Here is a 15,000-nt window from a genome sequence, read left to right on the forward strand (position 1 = left end):
TCTGTGTCTGTGGCAGGCACTGACTGTTTGACTGGAGTCGGTCCACACAGCATCTTAACTGACGTGGAGTCTTGTGCCTGTGTGTAGCCAAAGCAGGTAACCACGGGCAATTGTTGAATTTTAGACTCCGCCCCAGCTGTGGGCAACTACACTTGTGATTGGACAGAATTAGATCCAACCCTGCCCACAGCCGCAAGCCCATTCAGATTTTGATTGGAGTGCGTGAGAGCTGCCTCAGCGGCCCCAAACCACAGAGATGGGTTCAGTAATGCTGTATAACAGGGAGGACAGGGGGGGGGAGGGGGTTGCAGAAGAGTGAAGGTGTCAGATTTCACAGTAATGCTGATTATATTTGTGTGCGGCTGAGGCTCTCAAACCTCCACTCTAAACCACGCGTGCTGAAGAGCAGCTCCAGTCAGGGATGCAAACACATGTATGGTCAAAAAAGATAGAGGTAATTGAAGCCCTCGCCCCGCGGCAAATATTCATATACTTACATTGCCACCAACCCCCCGACATCCCCGGCCGACCCCTATAGGCACATAGAGTAAAATGAAATTCTTCTTCCTGGCCACCTCCTGCAACATATCAAGGGCCTTCCGTCTATCTGCATTCATTTTCTTAACATGTTTGAGACGTGTCTGCCTCTCTTTGGCCAGAGCAGTAGGCCTAGTCTTGGCCTTTTTGGCACTTTCATATGTAGCACTGCAGCCATACTCCGCCTGCCTCTTCTGCTTTGCCTCCGTCCTCTTCCCTCTGTCAGGTCTTTTCCCTTCTCCCTGCAGCCCTAATGTTCTGGCAGAGAGTTTTATAAACTGGCCCCATGTTGATGTCATCTCTTTTAAACATGCCAATGCCAGTCTTGCCCCTAGACCTCAGCACATATTTCACAGTCTGCACTGCATCAAAGGTGGAGATCTTCATGTTAGATCTTTTAGTGTCAGTTAGATCTTCTAGTGTCAATAACATCTCCCATGAGACTAAAGGAGGACTCTACCAGTGGCCCATGAAAGATGGAGAGGGCACCTATGATAACCTGGCTGAGAGCTGGATATTTCCCCAAACCACTTCACAATGCAGTCCCCCCAGGATTTCGCAGATTTTTTTTTTCCAAAAGGTTGCAGTATTTTTTAGGTGTTTGTTGCGATGCAATTGAGGGAGCAAGTGGAAGTTGCGATAGAGTTGCGAATTTCCCTCTTTGTAATTATAATTGAGTTAGGAAGGAACAAAACCATTGAGAAATGGTCCTCTAAATAACCTCACCAACATGCCAAACAAAAGATTAACGGGACTACAAAAATGAGTCTGTTTGCATCCCTGTCCAGTGGACAGCACTCAGATCAGTCTTAAGCACACATGTGGATAGCACTCAGATCAGTCTAAACTACACGTGCTGAACAGCACTCAGATCAGTCTAAACTACACGTGCTGAACAGCACTCAGATCAGTCTAAACCACACGTGCTGAACAGCACTCAGATCAGTAAACCACACGTGGTGAACAGCAGCTACTGTGAACAGCACTCAGATCAGTCTAAAACCAAATTAGGCCCTTCCCACTGACAACCTTCCAGGCTCCAGCCTCTGCTTATGGGGAGGCTGTCAGCTCTGCAGTTGTCAGGGAGACGACCCATAACCCATGACCAGACAATGTTACATTTCAGGAAGGTTTTCTTTCTCCTCTTTTTTTTCCTACCAATATCACTGGCATGCTTATAGGGGCTTTAGGCTACAGTTTTCTTTGATAAAATCAGAAATAGTTGTGGATAACGTAAGTGTACACGTGTTGTCATTATTACACTGCGAATGACCCTCAACCTCTGAAGTGCTGTGTGAAGGGCTGGATGAACAGACACCCAGACATCTAGACAGGTCAGCAGATGCTCCATACACAGACTCAGTCTACCGCTCAGTGTGTGTGTGTGTGTGTGTGTGTGTGTGTGTGTGTGTGTGTGTGTGTGTGTGTGTGTGTGTGTGTGTGTGTGTGTGTGTGTGTGTGAGAGAGCTCATTGTCCTGACGCTTGTTCCTTCAGAGTGGTGACGCCAGCAGCTCCTAGAGGATCCTGATGTTTGTGTGTGTGTGTGTGTTTGTGTGTGTGTGTGTGTGTGTGTGTGTGTGGTTAGTCAATTAGAGCTGTGTGCAGCGCAGCACTGCATCCCAAACATGATGTAAGAGATAGGGCTGGGCCCATGCCGTTGCCACAGAAACACTGGGTCAGCCGTTACGTAATGGCAGTTAATGAGTGTCATACACACACTAAGGGGATAGCTGTGGGAGCATAGCTCTGGGGGAGCAGGAGAGGGGACAGCCAGAGAGGTCCATGGTGGTCCAGTTTCAGCTTGTAGAGAAAGCGGTGTGTATGTGCGTGTGTGAGTATGAGTGTGTGTGTGAGTGTGTGTGTTTGTGTGTGTTAGTGTGGGTGTGTGTGTGTGTGTGTGCGTGCGAGTGCGAGTGCGAATGAGTGTATGTGTGTGAGTGTGAGTGTGAGTGCGAGTGTGAATGAGTGTGTGTGAGTGTATGTGTGTGTGTGTGTGTGTGTGTGTGTGAGTGTATGTGTGTATGTGTGTGTGTGTGTGTGTGTGTGTGAGTGTATGTGTGTATGTGTGTGTGTGTGTGTGTGTGAGTGTGTGTGTTAGTGTGTGTGTGTGTGTGTGTGTGTGTGTGTGTGTGTTTGCGTGCGTGCGAGTGCGAGTGCGAATGCGAATGAGTGTATGTGTGTGAGTGTGAGTGTGTGTGTGTGAGTGTGAGTGTGTTTGTGTGCGCTCTCACCTGTGGGTTGTCCATGAACCACACCAGGCTGCCCTGCGTTGTGTCCAGGATGAAGTAGCGGCGCAGGAACTTGCCGCTGTTCTCATTCTCCTCTATGTCCAGGAAGCCACAGATGCGGTTCTGTCGGTCGACGTAAGGCATCTCTGGGCCAGGGCATTCCACTGGGGGGGGAGAGAGAGAGAGAGAGAGAGAGAGAGAGAGAGCGAGAGAGAGAGAGAGAGAAAATATTGATTCATACTTATTGGAAAGTGTCGCTCAGCATATGGTCGCCGACAATTGCATTTATGCTTCAGCGAACAGTCTCCTCCGCTCAACGGTCGAGTGACACTCGACGTACTGACGTAGGCGGACGACGCCAACGGTAGCTTTCCATTCTTCTGCTGTTACATTGTTTTTGGCAGATTCATTGGGGAAAATCATTTGGGCATCTTTATAATAGGGCAGGGAGGCACTCCTCACTCCTCACTCCTCACTCCCCACTCCTCACTCCCCACTCCCCACTCCCCACTCCTCACTCCTCACCCGCTCCGTTAGCCTTTCCTCTATCCCCTCCATTTAAAAAACAGCTGAGCAGAGTGATAAAAAACAAAACAAGCAAGTCAACGGTGCGTGCAATCATCAATCTATCTAGCCAATCACACGTGCGCGACACTATGTGACGAAGTCAGCGACAGTAGCATTTTCACTTGGTAGCAGACACTTCCAGGCGACGGTTAAAAGTGTCGACCAACAGGTCATTTCTGTCGGCGACGGTTTCAAAAGTGTCTCCCACATAAGCATAAATCAAGTTTAAGAGGAAAGGAAAAAGAGGAAATAAAAGTATAAATGGATATGCATGATCACTTTCTCTTTTTTTCACGTGGCCTTTAATAAACACATCCTGAGAGAAGAGGCCTGTCCATTTGAAGTGAACGTCACCACTGGCACAGCAGAAAACCAAGTCTAAATGAAGTGATCATGTCATCTCTGTCATCAAGTCTAAATGAAGTGATCATGTCATCTCTGTCATCAAGTCTAAATTAAGTGATCATGTCTAAATCAAGTCTAAATTAAGTGATCATGTCATCTTCGTCTTCAAGTCTAAATGAAGTGATCATGTCATCTCTGTCATCAAGTCTAAATTAAGTGATCATGTCTAAATCAAGTCTAAATGAAGTGATCATGTCATCTTCGTCTTCAAGTCTAAATGAAGTGATCATGTCATCTCCGTCATCATGTCTAAATCAAGTCATCATGTCTAAATAAAGTCATCATGTCATCTTTGTCATCAAGTTTAAATTAAGTGATCGTGTCTAAATCAAGTCTAAATGATCATGTCATCTCCGTCATGCTTGCAGGGCTGCATGATGGCCTCTTTCCACCTGCCTGGTATTTCCTGGTGATTCTCTAGAGAATATCCGCGGAAAATGAACGATGCCGACACAAAACAGACACTTGTCTGTCAGGTAATGAATGCCATGCTTGACCGGGAGGGGCCCTCTCTCTCTCACACTGTAACTCTGTATCTCTTATGGTCACTCTCTTCTGCCTCACCTGTTTCTCATGCCTGTCCCCTAACCTCCCCCCCTCCCTCTCCCACACCGTTTCTCTTGCTCTCTCCTCTTTCTTTCACCCCCCTCTCTCTCTGTCTCGTGCCTGCTCCTCTAAACCCTCTGCTATGTTTGACTCACACCAGTGGAGTTCTTCCACTTACATTCCAAAACCACAAAAGCTATTTAAGCACCATTATTGCACATTGCACTTAGCACACGATTAGCACATTGTTTAACTTTGCACTTAACACACGATTAGCACATTGTTTCACTTTGCACTTAGCACACGATTAGCACGTTGTCTCAGTGTCTGTATTATGCCCTGGAAATGTAATATAAATAGAAACATTGGAAATCACGACCCTTCAGTCTTCAATTATTTTGGTATCTGTGTTCTGAGTCCTTCCTTGTAGCGCTGAGCCTTCCTGACCACCACAGAAGAAGATAAACTCAAAGACAGTCTTTGAAAGCGCAGCCCGACTCCTGTGAACCTCAAAAGCCCGAAGCTGCATAAAACCCTCCAGCTGCCATCAACTGCCCTGGGGTGGTAGCGCCCGGCCGCCTGCCCGCTCCTGTTACGATACACACCTGGAGCTGTCATGGAATACATGGGTGAGGAGAGAGGAGAGAGGAGAAGGGAGAAGGGAGAGGAAAGGAGAGGAGAGGAGAGGAGAGGAGAGGAGAGGAGAGAGTAGTGAAGAATCAGGAGTAAGGACTGAGGAGGCTCTGTCAATGTTAATGCAGAGAACACCCCTGCCTCGCTCCAGCAAACAAACAAAGCTCCCTGGCATTTATTGAGCACATGCTCTCATCGATACACTTGTAGGGAGGGGTGGGGGGGGGGGGACGGAGGAAACTCTATGGGATGTCCATGGAGACTGACTCATGACCTTGAAGTTCCTACCCAGGTAGTAACTGAAGGGAATGGATCTGGGCCTGATAGTAAATGGTTCTCGTCTGGAAGGGTTCTGGTTTTCGTCTGGAAGAGTTCTGGTTTCCGTCTGGAAGGGTTTTGGTTCTCGGCTGGACCAGACAGATCTTCTAGTCCAATCCAATTCTACACACTCAGCTATGTTTCATTTGGTTTCTTTTTACTGCAGAGCAACACATCTCTATACAGAAGCCAGATTGTGACTGTATTCTTCATTCCTCAAAGGACCTTATGATGTCCAGCAGCTCTTTCCTGGAACATGAAATGGAACTGGGGCCATGTTCACTAGAGCTAAATCAGTCTCACACTCTCTACCCTATAGACGCTGTTCTGAAAACCTACAGGTGTCAGAAATCCCACCTCTAACGCTGATGGGAAACAAACACACACACTCACTCCCCTACTGCCTTCCCTGGCCACACACACACACACACACACACACACACACTTACTCCCCTACTGCCTTCCCAGGCCAGACAATACCCAAAGCATGGCTCCCTCCGGGAGACTTTTTGCCCCAGCCCAAGCGATGCCAGGCGCCACCACGGGCCACGGAGGAGTCTGGTGCCAAACCCAGCAGGACCTGACACTCTCCACATCCTGTCCCCCGCCGCGCTGGCAGGAAGTGGCCGCCAGTGACGAACCTGCGCCAGGAGCGTTTACAAACACTGACTAACAGCGCAGCGCGGTCGGGGAAAACTGGGGGTGGGGGTGGGGGGCTCCCAAGAAGGATTTACAAATCAACTGTGGCACAATAGGGGTATGGTGTGTGTGTGTGTGTGTGTGTGTCTGTGTGTGTGTCTGTGTGTGTGTCTGTGTGTGTGTGTGTGTGTGTAACTTTACATAACTCAGTCCCTCTGGCTGATTGATGTGTGTGTGTTTGGAGGTGACTCCCAAACAGCATTTAAAAACCCACTGTTGCACAGTACAGAGTTGGGCAACTGGTGGGGTACACCTCATAGGGTGTAGAGGGGCATGTGTGTGTGTGTGTGTGTGTGTGTGTGTGTGTGTGTGTGTATGTGTGTGTCCTGGTGGACCCTGGGACCACTCCTGGGCCCTTTTCCCATGTCAGCAGCTCGTCAGTCAGCTGTCGCCACGGCGATGGCCCATAAATCAGCTGAGGCTGGAGCAGTATAGGCCCCCTGAAGGTTACGGGGGGCAGCTGTGACCTCTCCCTCTCCCTCTCCCTCTCCCGCGGTTAGCATAACTGGACGACCAGCTGACAGGGGACAGGGCAGGAACAGCAGTCCGACCGTCACAGAGAGATTAACACGCCATGCCAGGGCGTAGTATCTCACATACGCACACCCACACACACACGCACACACACACTTAACACCGATTCACGTTTCAAAACAATCAACCCTAGTTTGATCAATATGTATGATAAATATCTTGCGCCATTCATGCATTCATGCATTCATTCCTTCATTCATTCCTTCATTCATTCATTCCTTCATTGTAGACATCCAATCCAAGCATGGCAGAACATGACTGTGTAGTATAACACTGGTGTAGTTTGTATTGATTACTGTTCACAGCCGAAGTCAGTTCAAAATGTGAGTTGCCATATTACACTGCAGTAGTTCATATTGATTATTGAGTCTAAATTAGTAAAGGTGTGAGTTGTCATATAATACTGCTGTAATCCTGACAATGCTAACATGCTCTGGGCCCACTCATACTGCTGCTATCCTGATCACTGCGCTCACCACGGTCATGCTAACATGCTCTGGGCCCACATACTGCTGCTATTCTGATCACTGCTCACCACGGCCATGCTAACACAGGAGGCCTTCAGGGATCCATGTCTGTTATCCTGATCACTGCGCTCACCACGGTCATGCTAACATGCTCTGGGCCCACATACTGCTGCTATTCTGATCACTGCTCACCACGGCCATGCTAACACAGGAGGCCTTCAGGGATCCATGTCTGTTATCCTGATCACTGCGCTCGACACGGTCATGCTAACATGCTCTGGGCCCACTCATACTGCTGCTATCCTGATCACTGCTAACCACGGCCATGCTAACATGCTCTGGGCCCACTCATACTGCTGCTATCCTGATCACTGCGCTAACCACGGCCATGCTAACATGCTCTGGGCCCACATACTGCTGCTATTCTGATCACTGCTCACCACGGCCATGCTAACACAGGAGGCCTTCAGGGATCCATGTCTGTTATCCTGATCACTGCGCTCGACACGGTCATGCTAACATGCTCTGGGCCCACTCATACTGCTGCTATCCTGATCACTGCTAACCACGGCCATGCTAACATGCTCTGGGCCCACTCATACTGCTGCTATCCTGATCACTGCGCTAACCACGGCCATGCTAACATGCTCTGGGCCCACTCATACTGCTGCTATCCTGATCACTGCGCTCACCACGGCCATGCTAACAAAAGAGGCCTCCAGGGATCCCATGTCTGCTTTTTTAACTGAGCTCCCAAAGCCAAGATGAACAGAAAGTCTATGTGCATGTAGTATATGTGTGTGTGTGTGTGTGTGTGTGTGTGTGTGTGTGTGTGTGTGTGTGTATTGCATGTAGTACATGAGTTATAGTTAGATTAGGATTATGGAAGTTCAGAGCCCTCAATGTACTGTTACATAGTTATAATCAGCTATTACCCTAATGCAATTGCAATTTAGCAAGGGATAAGTCACATGAATATAACCACTTTAGCAAGGGATAAGTCACATGAATATAACCACTTAATGTTACATTATAAGCCTTGTTCCAGTGTAACTATCCAGTCTGCTGTCACGTGTCTCTCTGTAACTGAACCCCTGTACGAGTGAAACAGAGAGCATCTATCCAGCTGTGTGAACAGATAGACGTTTCTCTTCTGTTCACCCACGTTTGGCCTGATAGTCACAATACTGGCACCAGAGCTCAGACCGCAAGCCTAGGACGACGCGCCCACGGGCAGCATGCAAATACACAGAGCCATCTCTCCAAGGAAACATACAATCCTTCACAAATATAGAGTTGGCAAATGTACAGTGCAAATGGCAGCATGCACCCCTGTACCAATGACGTTAGGCTTAACTGACACCGTGTCGTCAGCAGGTACGCTACACCAAGCATAGACTAGTTTGATGAACCTAACTAGCGAGTGTATCTCCACTGTAGATACAAATCTTGTCTAAAATCTGAAATGTCTAAAACATCCTGAGCCGCCCAACCCTGTTTTCTAACTCAAGATGAATGTGACGGATGAACTCAAGTCTTTCCAGGAGTAAATGTCCCAAGAATGAGTCACTTCTCAGCAAGCTACGCCAGGCACAGCTCAAGCTGTCCCATCTTGGACTTGCACCTAGACCCTATTTCATACAGAATACAGCAGAACAGAATAGAACAGAATAGAATAGAATAACAGAATAGAAGAACAGAACAGAACATAATAGAATAAAATAACAGAACAGAACAGAATAGAATAGAACAGAATAGAATCCAGAGGGCACATCTCTGTAGGTGAGGTGTAAAGCAGGACCACAGTGTGTGTGTGTGTGTGTGTGTGTGTGTGTGTGTGTGTGTGTGTGAGGGGGGGGGGGGGATAGTGATAGTGGTGAGTGTCTGTCAGGTCACAGCAGCAGCAGCAGCAGCGTCTGTTGGCCCTGGTGCACAGGAAGCCTCTCATCAGAGCTGTAAATCAGACCAGGGATTTGGACTTCACAGCTTTGCACCCAAATTGAATTGTTTTGTTGTGTACAGTTTTTTTAGTCCTTCAGGAAATCTCATTAAACAAGTTTGAACCATGACCTGATAATCTGTACAAAGTGTGAAACAGGAGTCTGTGTGTATGTGTGTGTATGTGTGTGTGTCTGTGTGGGACAGAGACAGAGAGAGAAAGAGAGAGAAAGAGAGACTGTTTGTGTGTGCTTGTTCTACATCTGCGAGAGTGTGTGTGAGAGAGAGTGTGTGTGTGTGTGTGTGTGAGAGAGGGAGTGTGAGAGAGTGTGTGTGAGGGCGTGTGTCAGAGAGGGAGAGTGTGAGAGAGTGTGTGTGTGTGTGTGTGTGCAGTTGGTACTGAGGGGGTTTTGCTAAGGTAAAGCCCCTACTATGCCTCTGTGTAACTTTGTGCAAACAGTGTCAACTCAACGTGACACCATCTGTACAGGCTTTCGCCTCAGGCTGCGCAATGCCGACAATCTCACATATGTGGTGCAACATGCGGTGGCAACCATCAAAAGCACTGCCTAGAGGCCGGAAGGTCAGAGGTCAACATGACACCATCATGCACACCTCAATGCAAATCTAATCTGCTGCTCATTTAAGTATAAAAAACCTAACTGAATACACGAATGTGCAGCATGCACATACTTAAATGCCTTTTCATATTAGTAAGCATATCTTTAGAGTAGAATACAATACAATCCAGAGTTGCATGAATAAACATCTCATTCAGTAAGTGGGTAGCACGTCTATATGCTCACATATATGCACACAGTGCTCACATATGAGTGAAGTGCAAAGTGCAGCTGAGTTGCTGTGGATGCATTCATCCTAATGAGCAGATAACACATTTGCAAAACACACACAGTGGGAACAGCGAAAACTTCTTACTGAGGGCTGAATGGAAAAGGGACGTCTAATAATGACACCACCTAAAGCTGTGGTTCCCTGCCACACACTCATACACAAACACAGCTCCATATCGTTCACTAGGTCTTCGGCATGTAGTAGACCACTGTGTAGGCAGGTGACATCGCATGCTGACAACATTTATATTTGTCTCCTTCCAAGAACTGTTAAGCACCACCTTCAACCATTTCCAGAGATGACCAAAAAAAACTACACCCTCAAGCGTTACACATTTGTCACTAGACGACATAATCCCACATGTAAATGTGTTTAGGGTTCCGCAATCCACTCGTCAAAAGCTTCTTTCAACAGTGAGGCAGCCAACGGCAAAACATGCATCAACCACAGTGACGTCACATCACACACCTATCCACACAGGAATGCGCACGAAAACTTAGGTGTGCCTTTAGCCTAGCCTAACCTACCTGATGAGTCGGGAAAAGTTACGTGTCTCACTCTCTCTTACGTGTGCTTCATCGGTCATTTTTATTCCAATCTCTGTTTAAACTACCTTGACACCCTTTTTGATGTAACATTAGTTTACAATCGTACGTTTAGATAGACTGCCAATAAAAGCTAAATATTCTAAACATGACGCCCGTGTTCACGCGATGACAGCTGTCAATCTTTAATATTTAAAATTTGGGAACATCTATGGCCAAATCAGACAGACGACTACCTTTATGGCTGCGATTATAGTCTATGACGTAGAGCACACTGACCAGTGGATAAAATATCCAAAAGCCCACAGCCCTAAATATACTACTTTCAGATCACCGTCAAGGTTACTGTAACAGCAACCTGACAGCGACAGGTTTTGCATACAGTAGGTTAGCTAACCAACCTCATCGCTATTCGCTACAGAGCAGCTTACATCAAGAATCATCTATTTCAATAGCCTACCGTCGCAAAATAAAATAAATAAACGTAGGCAGGGCTTCCGCGATGTAGCTAGAGCAAACAGAATGACAAGAGAGAAAAGACAACCGTCATCAGTCGGTTTTAGTTTTACTTACACTATCCTGCTCTCGCTGACTAGTAACAACTTGCGCGCTCCTCCACGGGCGGAGAGTTTCTGTCCATCTCCCTCCAACTTCCTACCCGCAGCGAGCTACCGATCCCGGATCCTCGCGCCCTCGCACAGTAGGGAGAGAGGGGGCGTGGTGGAGCCGCCGACCTCTCTCCCCAACTCGCTCTCTCCGGAAATAATTTCGCAGAGAATGATGGTACTCGTAGTGTTCAAAATCCATTCCTGGATTTTGGATGCACCAAGTTTCCCGCACATTCGTCGCCCCCCCCCCATACCACTGGCTACTGTGTACTCAACTTGACCTTGTTTGAAAGGACATGGTCAGATCATCCGCAACATACCCAGTGGCCTCAAAGAATAGAATAGTGGGGTTTTTAATTGGCAAATCATAGGCCTAGTTGCTTCTAAGGAATGTAAATGATAATGTAGCCAACCAAATACATTCAACTAATGTATAGGCCATAAAAGTAGTCTACATATACAGTAAGTGTCACGTGTGGTGAAATCTCAAAGCTGCTTTTTTAATGGCTGAAAGCAACAGCTGAGTCCAATCCAGTCAGAAGGAAACAGTTGGCTGTTTGGCAGAAGGACGTGGGTGCATCACCAACCGTGGGGAAATTCCCAAGCTCGAGCTGATGAACTGTTTGTCTTTCTAAGACGCACGCACATTTCCTTGTTGGCATAGTCAGTCCTTTGTGAAATGAGAGGTTGAAAAGTGAATGAATAAATTCGCAGTCCCATATCTCTAGGTAGAAGGGTTAATGGGTTGAAAGACTGATAAACGATAGGAAAGGACAAAAGGTCAAATAGATGGATGGAGAGCTAGACAGATTGATGGACGAACTGAAGGATGAATTGGTCAATAGATAGATAGATAGATAGATAGATAGATAGATAGATAGATAGATAGGTAGGTAGGTAGGTAGATAGATAGATAGACAGAATCTATGTAAAAAGGATGAGGTCAAGAGACTGACAGACAGATAGTGACTGCATAACTCTGGCGGATGACCAGATGTGTCCTGAGGCTCTGCACCTAGCGGGCTAGCGGTGTTTCTCATTCCATCTGACTCGTTAGAACGTGGGTCAGAGAAGAAGAGAAGCATCCCTTCGTCTCAGAGAGGTTGTAACATTGCTGTTCTGATTCATCCCTTACCGTTGGGTGTGTGTGTGTGTGTGTGTGTGTGTGTGTGTGTGTGTGTGTGTGTGTGGTGTGAGAGAGAGGCCCGCATGCTTCCGCAGTGGCCATGTGCCCATGTGAAAATACAGCAGTCCTGGGAGAAAGAGAGTGAGAGAGAGAGAACAGGCTTCCTCCCATGCTCACACAAATGACACACACACACACACGCACGAACACACACACACACACACCGCATGACTGGAGCGCAAGGAAACAATAGACTGGAGGAGCATTGAGAGAACTTGAGTGTGCGTGTGTGAGTGTGTGAGTGTGTGTTGGGGGGGGGGGGGGGGGTAGCATTCTCAGGGCTACCCAGCCAAAGTGCGTCACGACTGGGCCTGAAGTGGCCTGCGAGCGGCGTGGGGCTCCGGGGATCCACAGAACAGGGTGAGGAGAGAGAGAGAGAGAGAGAGAGACCCAGAGACCCATCATTAAAACAATCGGCGGGGGCTTGCCGGCCATAAGGCCCTGTTCCTGAGGAAATGAACCCTGCTCAGTGGTATCCATGAGAGCTGAAGCACTGAGACAGGGTAAGGAAGGACAGACTGGTGCTCCAGTCTCTGCTGTCTTCTTCTCCTTTTTTAAGTCGCTGACTCCTTGTGAAGGCATGCCTCATACTGTGATCACCATTCAACACCCGTGCTTGCGCATTTTGCCTCTGTGAATCGCTCTATATATGATATACTCCTCACAATGTGCTAAACTAGACGTGAGTTAACTCTCCCGTGGATCTGTCTCATATCTGGCCCAGACCTGTTCAAGAATCAGAGGCTCTCTAGAACAAACACTTCTTACTATCCTGCTGTGTCTGTATCTGTGTCTGAAGCATTTGTGCAGTGAAATATAATAAGGTTCTCTATCTTCTCAATTCATCAGCACATGTTTGTGTGTGTGTGTGTTTATGTGTGTGTGTGTGTGTATCGGTGTGTGCGTGTGTTTTTCAGACGAATAGGACCGGCTTTGAGGTGTGTGCCAGGTCTGCCCTCCTGTCTGACCGTAAGTCACCACGCTAGCTCCACGCTAGCTCGCTCCTGGCAGCTAAAGCCCACTCCTGATGAATGAACCACACAGCCATAAACAAAAACAAAACAAATAAAAAAACAAATCCCCTTTTTTCATGCCTGGAAAAAAAAAACAGCTTTAAAAACAGGGACCCACCCAGACCTTGAACACACATTACTGCCGCTGCTAATGGCAGGACCGCGGCCAAACCATTCATGGGAGCTTTAGCCAGCAAGGTCCATGGCTTCCTGTAGCCTTACGGCCTCTCTCATCATACCTGCTCCTGCAGTATTTGCACAGCTGCGCTGGGCGGCCAACACCTTCGGGCAGGTGCAGAGGCCTCACGGACTCGTCTCATCTCCCCACAGCATTATGGGAAACCGAAGATCAGAAGCTCTTGACCCCTGCTGACCTCTGTGCTCAGAGTTCAGCAAAGGCTTCAGAAAGAGAATGTCTGCCATGTTTGAAAGACCACTGAGCTTCAAATGCAGCAGGTGTTCAAACGACTGTAAGAGTTTTACGGTCTCACAGAGAGAGATGTTCTCAGCTGTACGGGGTCCATCAGGGGGGTAAAGTTCATGGCAGTGATACTCTTAAGACAACAGAGAGAAAAGAAGAGAAATATAACCTGAAGTGAAGGTTACACACACACGCACACACACACACACACACACAAACATGAGAGAAGGAGAGAGAGAGAGCTAGAGAGAGAGAGAGAGAGAGAGAGAGAGAGGTACACTATTTGTCTTTTTACCACACACACGCACACACAAGACTAAGATTTGAATGTATAAACAATGTAAGGAATGTAAGGATAAACAACAGTCAGTTTGTCAAGCGAGACATTGTTTAGATATAATTATCAATTATTACTTGTTTTAGTTAAGGATCAATGGCAAAGTCAGTCCCAGATTCACTGCATGTGTGTGAGATTCTGAGTTGATTCCTGCTTCAGCCAGCAGTGACGATGTGCTGACACATCTGACTGGACACAGAGACTTATTCCAAAGGCCCAGATTGGGTGGGTAAAAGGTCCGTTTGACCAATCAGGATCAGAAGCAGGTAGTCCTACACCATGCACTGTTCTGGGTTTCGTGGGAGCAGTGCAGAAAACAACACTGAGGCAAAGAGCATGGAAGGTCAAGTGGATATCTGATACACTGTTATGACAGAGGAGCAGGGTTAGGGAACCGCTTTATTGCACAGTTGACAGCTAGAGGTGACTTCTGTCATCGGGGTAACATGAGGTCACAAAGGCGGTAAGGCCAGGGCAAAGGTCACGAGAATGGGGAGAGTCAGACCTGACAGTTTGAAGACCTGAAGGGGAAAGAGAGACATCTTTACACACCACACAGAGCACGCAGTAAAGTACACACCATTTCACCTCGAACACTTTTTGTGTTTGATATTTGATGACGGACTGGTATGACAGAGGCGTGTCTCTCTTTGGATTAGGGTTAGGGTTTGTTGATTAAGTTACTTGAATGTTTGTCACAAGAGGGCTGTGTCAGACTTGTTTGTTTTTTAACGACTTTTTGTTGACTTGTTTGGTGTTGTGTATTTGTTTACCTCACTGAAGCAGGAGGGCTTCATTAGGCCAAACTCATGGTGGATTGGACCGGAGCAGAAGTCCTGCCACTCGTCGCCGTTTTGGCTCTGGACAAAGACCTGGTAGCGCACCAGTCGCTCTGCCATCATGCTGATGGGATAGCGCTGCCAGGCACGAGATGGCAGCTCTGAGTCCCACTGTTTCAGCCTCTAAAGCACATAGAGTACATGGCAGACAAGGGTTTTATAAGGAAACATTTCTCACCTCCTTATCTGGCACTTAGGTCCTATGACACTAAAATGTAATTTTTTAGGGCTCTTTGCTTTGTTATTTCATGCTTAAGCTGTTGTTTATTAGCATGGTACCATCCTGCATAAAAGCACCTGGCAAATGACTAGAATATAGACAACAA

General features: G+C 47.4%; 2 protein-coding genes across 6 annotated transcripts in view; both read right to left on the reverse strand.

The window, feature by feature from the left end:
• Positions 1-11,121, reverse strand: part of plekha1b (pleckstrin homology domain containing, family A (phosphoinositide binding specific) member 1b) — a 34,278-nt gene extending 23,157 nt beyond the window's left edge. For all 4 annotated transcript variants that reach the window (XM_012828728.3, XM_031567673.2, XM_012828729.3 and 1 more), the window contains exons 1-2: positions 10,844-11,121; positions 2,770-2,930 (exon numbers count right to left, since the gene is read on the reverse strand). In XM_012828728.3, coding sequence (XP_012684182.1) covers positions 2,770-2,910 — 141 coding nt within the window. In that variant the 5' untranslated portion in view covers positions 2,911-2,930; positions 10,844-11,121. The remainder of the gene's footprint in view (positions 1-2,769; positions 2,931-10,843) is intronic.
• A 2,711-nt stretch (positions 11,122-13,832) lies between these two features.
• btbd16 (BTB (POZ) domain containing 16) overlaps positions 13,833-15,000 on the reverse strand; it is a 15,595-nt gene continuing 14,427 nt past the window's right edge. For both annotated transcript variants that reach the window (XM_042709043.1, XM_031576394.2), the window contains exons 16-17: positions 14,609-14,797; positions 13,833-14,356 (exon numbers count right to left, since the gene is read on the reverse strand). In XM_042709043.1, the coding sequence (XP_042564977.1) occupies positions 14,288-14,356; positions 14,609-14,797 (258 nt within the window). In that variant the 3' untranslated portion in view covers positions 13,833-14,287. The remainder of the gene's footprint in view (positions 14,357-14,608; positions 14,798-15,000) is intronic.

The sequence above is a fragment of the Clupea harengus genome, chromosome 1 (genome assembly GCF_900700415.2).
Source record: "Clupea harengus chromosome 1, Ch_v2.0.2, whole genome shotgun sequence".
Lineage (NCBI taxonomy): Eukaryota > Metazoa > Chordata > Actinopteri > Clupeiformes > Clupeidae > Clupea > Clupea harengus.